Source organism: Solanum pennellii, chromosome 4, assembly GCF_001406875.1.
Source record: "Solanum pennellii chromosome 4, SPENNV200".
NCBI lineage: Eukaryota > Viridiplantae > Streptophyta > Magnoliopsida > Solanales > Solanaceae > Solanum > Solanum pennellii.
The window spans coordinates 6,875,188-6,885,690 of NC_028640.1; the positions used below are offsets into that span (position 1 = coordinate 6,875,188).

The window sequence follows — 10,503 nt, forward strand, 5'->3', positions numbered from 1 at the left end:
ATCCACGTGTGGGGATGTTGATATTTGCCTATTCTAAATATCTTTCCTCTCTTTGTGCCGCTTGCTCATTCTTGCGGAGCCATTGTTTCCTTTCAACACAAAGCTTTGAATGATTTCTCCAGTAAGTTCTCCAATTGGCTTCCATATTGATTATTTCTTAAGGTAGACTGCACATTCTACACCCTTCGACTCCAGTTTTGCGTAATGCCTAGGTCTTTGTATGGGTTTCTTCGGCCGACCAAAAGGATAAGTCAATAACTTCCTCTTTTTAGTTCCTTCTTTGTTTGCCTCCTGTGTTTTTACAGATTCACACCTGGGTTCTTCAATCTTATAAAAAAATTTTCCTAAGGCACAATTATGTATCTTCGCATGTACATATCAATATCTAGAAATTTGTTGTTATTTATTATTTTTATCATAACGACGCTGATTGCAGCAGCCGATTCCAAATTTTTATGATCTTTTGACAAGTTGTTTCTTCAATCTTCTATTATAGAGGATACTTGGATTAATGTTGTGTTCTTCTGCAGAACTGTACATATTAAGAAAAAAATATGTTATACTTTCTTCTTTGTTGAATTCAATTTTATGAGATGTTGGCTAATCTATATAGCAATCACTTTACCTATGTACGTCATTGTATTTTTGGGGTAGAGATTTGCAAATATCATTAGTTTCGTTGTTTTTCCGTGTCTTTTCTGAATTTCACTTACTGATGTTACATTATCTGTTTGCACATTGTCAAAGCAGGTAACCTCAGACCATTTACGCCCAGCAAAGATGGAGCTTAGTCTTGAAAGTGTAAGTTCCTTCATAGCCACAATAGTGCTCATCATTTAATAATTCATGCTTTACCAGATGAAACATGTCATATTACATTCATGTAGATGTCATTGGTCTCTTCAAATGTGTCTCTGCTACAGTTCAAACTTCGAAGATCTAACTTCTTAAAATGTTGTGATATCCACTTCTACATTATCGAGTTGTTTTCCCTATTTTTCCCCTTTTCCAGCATGCCAAATCAGGAGCTGCTGTAACTGACCTTCAACCAGTAAATGAGGTGGTTTCTCATGGTCTGAAGGATATTTTTACTCTTGTATATATGTGAACACTCACCTCATTCACCATCTTCCATAGCATCGGCATATCGCTCCTGTGAACTATTAAGAAATGAAGATGGAGTACCTAGAATTAAACATAGCAATGGGCGATACTTAGCTTACAAAGAAAATGGTGTACCAAGATGGTGATGTGACAGGACGACCATCAGGGGTGACACATATTTTTGAAGGTAGAGGTTGTATTACGCGTTAAGCATCCCTAAAAAAAATTTTCACCTAGACCCAGCTAAAAGGACTTCTACAATTTTCTCAAACATCCCTAAAAAATTCCCCCATTTTAAGCTTGGAATGAAATATTAAAAGCAAGAAAATACTTGCTCTACGACTGGAACATATATGCTATGATGGACAGAAACATATATGCTATGATGCTCAGGTCAAAAATGTCGAAAAAAGAAAGAGGTGTCTATGATAATTTTATTCATCTCTCGACTTTACTTTTCATTCAACCAATTTCAATTTGGACAATGAAATTTAGTTTTTTTTTTTGCAGCTGTGATTCAGCTTTAAATTGAAAAGTTTAAAGTGTATTTCCATCCTATTGGTGTTCTATGATAATAGAAACTTCTATTGAGTTCACAATTTTAATAGAAAGAACTTATGATTTACATGCTCTATGATGATATTTTTTGAAAATTAGCTTTCTCTTCTTCACATATAAATGATGGTTATATTTTAAGGGGACTCGCTGAAAGTACCAATTAATTCTTTTATTCATCTTTTTTGGCAGGTGTTCTAAAGTTATTGTGTGAGATCGTATGAAAGGATTGTTGGTGTTCTTACATAGCAAACGCTCTCCATGTTCTAAGGTATGAAGCTTACATTTAATATGTCTCTCATTTTTCTTGATTTTGGTGTCTCTGCATATTGTTTGCATCAGACGTTTTAGGTTGAGCTTTAGTGGTGGAGTAGTAGTTCTATTCTAAATTATTGCCTTTAAGCCGTCATGCTATGTAGATCAGGTGAACCTCAACGGCGATCCTGTTTTTTCTCGTGACATATTTCTTTTTTCGAGGCGGTTTTTTTTATCTCAATCTGGCCATTTAAATCTACTGATTGTTGAACCCAAAAAAAAAAGTGTTGATTGTGTTCGCCATGTCCTTATGCGCTCTAAGCTAGCATAATATTATGTGTTAATTATTGTCACTGTCTTATTGGTTCTGCGTGATTATCCCAATTTCACACATTTGTTTTGTTGCTATTTTATTTTGGTCTCATGTTTTTCATATGCATAGTTAGGATCTGGTGGCATATACTGATATGATATTGTAGCTTTCTGTGGATGAGCTACATTATTTTGACTGTTATTGATTTATATTTTTCGTTAATAGAATTCAAATATATTACTAAGTTGAGTTGAAAATTGGCCTTGTGGAAACTATAATTCTGCTGAATAACATATATTCCTGCAGGAACAAGCTTGCTCTTTACTATATATTTTAGGACTATACTAAGATATATGAGATAAAAACTCATTACAAATACCTAAAGCTCTAAGCAAGAACACTAGCCAGCTATCAATTTTCATGTTTTCAGTAATAGGAATTTCTACATCTAGACAACAAGACACTTCTCCGTTATGATTACAGTTGTTTGGCTCTGCAATTAGTTTCAACAAACCTGCACATTGACTTAAGATGTCATCTTCCAATCACTTAAATGTCTCTCAAATTTTAGTACTCAAATTGAAATAATGTTGTATTAATATAAGTAACCCGATTGCGAATCGAAAGAGTCTGATGATATCATGGATATGACTCCATGATTATAATCTTTATAACAACTGCTTTTAAAGCAGCTGCTGGATTAAAATACTATGATATTTTTAAAGGAAAAGGTTCTGTAGCTGAGAAGAGTTCCACTATACAGGTTTGGTTGTCCTCCTTCAAATCTGCGTACATGTCGATGTCCAGTTCAGACTGACCTATTTCTGAATTTTCTACCAACTCCTATAGGTAGATTTTGATTGTGTATATCGTAATATTACTGCAGTTTCAAGTCAAAAATCTAAACTATTGGCTAGAAATCGTGTCATTTTACAGGTCTCTTTTGATGACTTCTAATAAGATATGAGTAAGCTATAACTGAATTGATATCTTACTAATAGATTTATTACTGACACATGTATTTCTACTCTTAGGTTCGAGCTCCTCCAAGGAAATAGCGAAAACGTGAACAATTACATAGATAGGAGTATCATACAATGTATTTGAGTTCCCAAAATAATGAACATTGTTGTCATTTAGCTTTAGATCTGTAAGAAAGAGATCCAACTCCACTGAAGTCCTCAGATACCTCATTATATCTGTGGACTTTTATGAGAATGTGAAAATAATTATTTTGTAACTTACTTAAATATGCAAGTTACCGAAGTACTTTTGTCAAGATTCTTCAAAGATTTGTTGAATAAGACAAAGTACAAATATGATATGTAAATGTAGTACTCCCCGATTTCAGTGTTATCTTCTATAATCTTAAGGATTGAAATTTTAAGTATTATAATTGTAAACCTTTTAAAGATCAAGTCCTCAATGAGATTTAACTTTTTAAATATTCTTGTGACGTTGTATTTCTTTTTCTTATATTAATTTAAAGTTAAAAAAAAGAGAGTACAATATCATAATTAATTTAGACTAAACCATTGCTCAACCTTTTTAATTGTGTCTGGGTTATCCATTGTGTTTAGTCCTTTAAGCCTCAGCCCTATGTAGTATGTAACAAACTTTAGCATAACAAAATTGTTTTTCTATGTCACTTTCAGCTCCTGAAGTTTTATCTGCCCACTTGTTATTTTTTACCTGTTCCCTTAGTGCATTCTCTTATGTTAAAAAGCTTACAAATTACAATAACCTATAATGTCAATACTTGAACTGAAGTGGAGTTATAGAAAAATCTATTCCAGTATGAAATATTTGTTATATTTGAAGTCGTATATCTAAAGACATAATAGTTAAAATATAATTTTCGAATATGAAATTTACTCTACATATAATAAAGAAGTCTATCAACATTTCCCTAGAGCTTACCATTATTTAGGTTGAGGGATAGACAAACAGATGGACAAACAAATAGATATATTAGGTTGAGGGATAGAGAAACAGATGGACAAACAAATAGATAATGACCTTATCATTTACTCCCTCCATTATTTGTTTGTTTAGTTTTCACTTGGCGTAGAGTTTAAGAAAGTAAAGAAGACTTATGAATCTTGTACTCTTAAACTAAAGATATGTAGAATGTATCAAAATATCCTTTAATCTTTTGGTCTTACATATATAATGTGGAAAGTTGAACATTAAAGAGTTGCTGAAAAAGGAAAGAGACTTTTCTTTTTGAAATAAACTAAAAAGGAAAGGAAAACAAACAAATTGGAATGGAGGGAGTAATAATTTTCCTAATATTTAGGCCTTTGAAATAAAGTAATATATAGAGATATCTTAAACAAGTAACACCTAGAACTGCTTTTAGCAGTATTCATTCACATATCCTGCAAACTGCAGTAATAATGAATGTATATCTGTGATTAAAATAGGAAAAATTACATAAATTAATACATTTTAAAAAATAATTACTGATTTTAGCGATACTTTTTGTTTATTACCATTTATAGCAATGTTTTGTTAAATCTGTAATATGTATTAAAAGTGAATTATGTATGCAATATATATGAATTATAATTGTTTTTTTGAAATATATCATGTTTGTTTGGTAAAAAATTATCACATTGTATTATAAGTGTATTAAAATGTGTGATAAATGTATTATTCATCAATAAAATTTGTATTATATGTGAATAATAAATTATTTTTTGTAATATGTATTAAACTTGTATTATAAATGAATTAAAAGTGATCAAGTGAAATAAAAATATTATTGCTATAAATGGTAAATATTTTTTTAATATAGTATATTTATGTAAGTTTCCCATTAAAATATATCTCATCACAATCCTTCATGGAGTCCAAGCCTGAAGATTATGGTTTCCAAAGCTTGTAATTTCCTCTTCTGCATTACTTTAGGAGGCTGGTTTTCACATTCCAAATGTAGAAAAGTTTATACTATGCAAAAGATATCCATGTTACGCAAAAATGTTGGAAAAGTTCAAAAATACACTAACATACATGTTGGGCCCATGCCCATCTATCTAAATTTTTTGGGCCCGTGCCTTGCACGGGCATTCCATATCTATTATATATATATATGTAGTAGTAGCTGTTAATTACAAATTCGTGTAGCTAAGTTTTCAAATTTTATATTTTTGGGTCGATTTGAAAAGATATTTTAATAATTAAATTTGATATAATTGAGTTTAATTATATTGTGTTATCTATTTGGTTGATCGTATAATTATTTAATTAATATGTACCTAAATGTAATTAAACAAAAATAATTATACTCATCAAATTCTAATGAGGATCTCTAAATTACTGATAATTATATGGTGAATTACTAGCTATTACATGTTAGTTTCTTCTTTTAAATTTTATTTTTTTGTCTAAAATTTATTTTTAGTTTATTATTTTATTTTTCATTGTTCTATATACTATTTGTATTTCATTCTTAACTTTTAACTTCTTTTGTTTCTTTTGCCATTTTCATGTTATCTATTTTATTTGTTTATTCAATGTTTAATTTTTTCATTTGTATAATTTTGTCACTATCTTAATTTATTAAAGTAAAATTCATTATAAAAAACATTTTTTTTCTTTTAAATCATATGTATTACGTTATTTTGAAAATTAATATAAGAATATTATATTAAATTTTTGTTCGAATTTCAAATTTATATTATATTTTCAATTTTATTTATCTTAATATTATTGACCTGATATTTACATTATAAGTTATTTATTTTTACTTAGAAATTCATGACACTATATTTATAATATTAATCTTTTTAAAAACATGTATTTATAATATTTATAGAAATCTATTACTTTTAGTTTTTATTATATATATATATATATATATATATAACTTGAAATGTACATAAATCATTTTTACAATATTAATTAAGAACAGGTTTTCGTTGATTAATATATTTTAAAAGATATTATACATCATAAATATTTAATTGAATATCATTTATAAAGTTTATTATTTGTTTCATATAAAGTTTTAATTTTAGATAACTGATTTTTTTCTTAAAATTTAATATAATTTTATGATTGTAATTGTGCAATCAAATAATATATTTATAATTAAACTGTAAAAAATAAAACAAATAAACCTGTCAACATAATTATTAAGTTGTATAATTATTTAACTGATAATTACTACCGTTATAATTACACTATTCTAATCCACTAGTAATATCATTTTAACTTTCAGTTGTTGCATCAATCATTACATAAATACATTCTTTGCTTGTAATAGGTTTAAACCCCACAAATAGTGATTAATAATTAATCTTCCGCGTTTTCTTCACTAATAACATGGTTTAATTAATTAGAAGAAATAATTTTGTTATGAGCAATTCTAGTGCTCAATTTTTCGTTTTAAGATATCTAGTGAATCATGATAAATAATGTTCAACAATTACATTATTTTTTAACAACAAATTACATCATTTAAAAGTAGATAAAGTAATCAAACAACCATTTAATTGTGTCAATACTTTCAATGACATAGAATAATGCATGAAAATAAACATAATATATATGTTGATATAAATACTCAATGCGTAAGATCAAACAATTTTTTAAAACATACGCAACACAAAGAAAAAATGCATATAGCTTAATATAAACAATTAATGCATATTTCTCGAATCTAGCTATCCATGTTGAAACACAAACATTTCCACATTGAATAATTCTACCTTGAATTTTCACAATGTGGAACCTTTAAGACTTTTAGTACGATCACTATTACGAATTCAAACTTACGATATCAAATTCATGTAAATTTAATATTTCAATATAGAGCATAGCATCATGGTTAAAAAATTTATTAAAATTACACCAAATAATAGATGTGTTTGTAGTCTATTTAATGTATAAATATCAATAGATTAGCAATAATCATGAGTACTTGTTATTAATAAACAATCATAATTGTATAATTCTCTCCTTCTCAAGTGATATTAAGCATCTGTTCATCATTTTAGTATAAAACAGAATTCAATTAATCCGAATTCACATAAAATAAATTTCGTAAAAAGAGAATACACTCTCTATTAAATTTCTTTTTCAAAATATAATCGTTATTCAATTAATATGAAACTAAATCTATCTCTCTTACCAAAACTCAATCTATATGAGAATAAAAAAGCAATGAAGAAGAAAGCATGCATATGATCATGCAAATATACATATAGGAAAAACTTACAACAAAAAAGTACAAAAATCACTAAACAAAAACATTACATATACCTAATCAAACACACTATAAATTCAAAATACTCAAAAAAAAAAAACATTATAAATATTATCATTTTATCTTTTTCTCTTGTTTAATTTCCATATCAATTTTTTTTTCTATTTTTCATTTTTCAAATTTTCATATCCTAAGAAGAAAAATACTGAGTTCAGGTCCTCCATTACCATCCGGATTCATCATATAAAAAGCTTCGGAGTCACGACTCCCTACAACTCTTTCAAATTTCGCTCTCATATACAACAACTCACCTTCCGCCGCACTAATTTTCCGGCCGTCGTCCACCACCGGAATTACTCCGGCACCGACGGAAACACTCTGCACTGTACTCAACACATGCCAATCGGAATCCGTACATAATCTCGATGTTGCATACCCACATTTCCTCCCGTTACAATACATCGTCCACATCGGCTCTTCAAATAGCCCTAATCTCCTCCGGCTACCTCCCGGCGCCGCTGTTTTCTCACATTCTAACGCAATTCTCACCAATCCCGACGACATCTCTTTTACTAACGAAGAAGTTGAAACTGCGAGCTCGATCAGTAAAACCGGGTCGGATTTCGGATCGTCTTGTACGGCGAAGCTGACGTGGCCTCTCCGGTGACCGAATAAAGTTCCGGTGACTTTCCGGCCGAGGGAAGGGGTAATTGAGAACTGATTCGGAATATTTATCCATCGGCAAGTAGGGAGTACGGAAGGGAATGAGATGATACTGATGAGTGATCGGAGAAGAGATGAAACTCCGATTCGAGTTTTGGTTAATCGATTGAAATTGTTGGAAGAAGAGGATGATGCGGTTGCGTTCTTAGGAAGAACGAGAGATTTGTCAGTTGAATAATCATGGGAGTAAGACCGCGAATAAGTGCTGTTATTTGCAGGTATGATTTTTTTCGAGCTTTTGCAGCTGCTTGTTCGCGGAAGAGCAGCAAATGGTTGGTGTTGTTGTTGTTGTGCTTGTCTCATTGTATGAAGAAAACTAACAAACTAACTAAAAAAAGATGAGATGAAATTGGAATTATGTGTAGGCTTTGTAGGCAGTGATAAAAAAAGGAAAATATTTTGATTCTATAATTGAAGAACCAAGAAAATGGGAGTAGTAGTAGTAACTTGTGTTTTACTACTACTCCAAATCAAAAAAAAAAGGTGGGTTGGAGTATAGGGGGTGAGTGTGGAAGGGGGGTGAAGGGTGAGTACTCAACTCTTAAGAAAAGGAGAGAATGAGGGATTTTGGTTTAGTGATTAAAGAGATTTTTATGAGCATGTGTATTTTAGGTATGATCAAAGGCCAAGGTACTAAGAAAAGGGCAAAAAGAAAGAAGGAAAGGAAATATGATGTTATATGGGTTAGGTGGGGTGGTACTTTTCCCTTTTTTCTATTTTTTTTAAACAATCTTTCAAACAAATGTACGATCAGAACTGAATTCACAATTAGAAAATTCTAGTATTGATATTTTTAAATTGCACGTCTATATATTGGAGGGACTTTAATCACTAGAAGCAAAATGAGTCTTAGTGTTGGAAGTGGTTTTGTTCATAAGAATTAGAACAAAACAAAAGAAAAGGAAACGATAAGAACTGAATTCACTGCAACGTTAATAATATAATTCAAATGGAATGTTTAGTGGCTAGATGAATTAGCTCACAACAAACACAAGGAAATAGGGAGGAGTATTTTGATCCTATTTTGCTATGAAAAAGGCAAAGTGAGAAAGTATAAGGGATTTTGGTATCAAATATCAAGAAGGGGACAAGGTGATGATGAGTGTTTTGAAGGTGGCTAAGAAAAATAAAGAAAAAAAATACTATAGAATTTTGTGAAATGATTGTTGATCATTTCTTTGCATTCATGCCCTCCCCTATTTATATACAAAAAGAAAATATTAATAAAATTATATACATTTTTATTTATTTTCATTTAAATTAAAGTGATAAAGAAAGTGTATGATAGAGTGGTCCTGCAGAGCATGATAAAAGACTACACGTGCAGCCGTTGTTTTTATTAAGCGTGATTTTGATATTAATGGATCTTGATGAAGAATGACGGTCAGGATTGGCTGATGTAGAATAAATGATGATCTTTCTTTTAAAAAAAATACGTTTATAACCATCTGGTCTAACTAATTCAGATTTATATCACGAAAATCTAACACCTAGCAAGCTCGAGATAGTAGAGATGCATCACTGAAAAATAATATGAATGACGACAAGTAAATTCTATAGTTAATTAACGCGATTGATCAGTTTTACTTAATTTTTATTTAATAACAAATTTAAAAATAAATGTAAGCTATGAATTATCTAATGGTGGATTAGCTACATAACTATAGCTACCACTTCCAAAATGACCATGATTCAAAAGAAAAATGAAAAACTTAACGATAAGTATATAACTTTTTATCGTTATTGTGAGTTTGGCAAAAGTTGCAAATGATATTCTATAGTCATTGTTACAAGTATTTCAAACTTTAGTTACTTTTAAGTATCAAAGAATTTTTTTAGTTTTACTTTTATAATAAGGATATTTTCTAAAAACTATTGATCATTGGTGTGAAGTGGAAGAAAAAGAATGTCACAAGTAGAGTTTTGAATAACACAATCTTTTTGATTTTTTATTATACTTTTTTTTGGATTGAACATATATATATCTATATCTTAAAAAATGTTTATAGAATTTTCATGCAACACATATGGACGACACAAACAAACACGTCTCTTATTATATATAAGATCCTATAATTAATACTTTACAATATCTTGGCCAACCATTATTGCACATTAAATATCAAATGACTACTTTACAATTTCATAGTGGTGATCTGGTTGTGATATGAAGTTGATTTTTAACGTTTTTAACGAAGCACTACAACTGTTTAGTTTCACACTCTATGTTTGATATTGATATTGATGCCTCAAATAATTTGAATTTATATTTTGTTAAGCTTATTGAAGAAAAAAATGCTTTCTTGTACAAGATCATGTACTATGAGTCTTATGATAAATT

At 29.6% G+C, this 10,503-nt stretch overlaps 1 protein-coding gene and 1 long non-coding RNA gene across 2 annotated transcripts; one reads left to right on the plus strand and one right to left on the minus strand.

Annotated features, from left to right (window-relative positions):
- LOC114076964 lies at positions 1 to 3,614 on the plus strand. The gene is made up of 4 exons (XR_003578048.1): positions 1 to 121; positions 751 to 801; positions 1,852 to 1,930; positions 3,262 to 3,614. It is a non-coding gene; the product is annotated as an uncharacterized LOC114076964 (long non-coding RNA).
- Positions 3,615 to 7,378: 3,764 nt separating this feature from the next.
- LOC107016188 (protein MIZU-KUSSEI 1-like) lies at positions 7,379 to 9,322 on the minus strand. Its single transcript, XM_015216679.2, has one exon. It carries the CDS (start codon positions 8,463 to 8,465, stop codon positions 7,623 to 7,625), a length of 843 nt encoding a protein of 280 aa, XP_015072165.1. The 5' UTR covers positions 8,466 to 9,322; the 3' UTR covers positions 7,379 to 7,622.
- Between the last annotated feature and the right edge of the window lie 1,181 nt (positions 9,323 to 10,503).

Coding starts and splice junctions, on each gene's coding strand:
- LOC107016188 (XM_015216679.2), bottom strand. CDS start 8,465: ATGAGACAAGCACAACAACAACAACACCAACCATTTGCTGCTCTTCCG.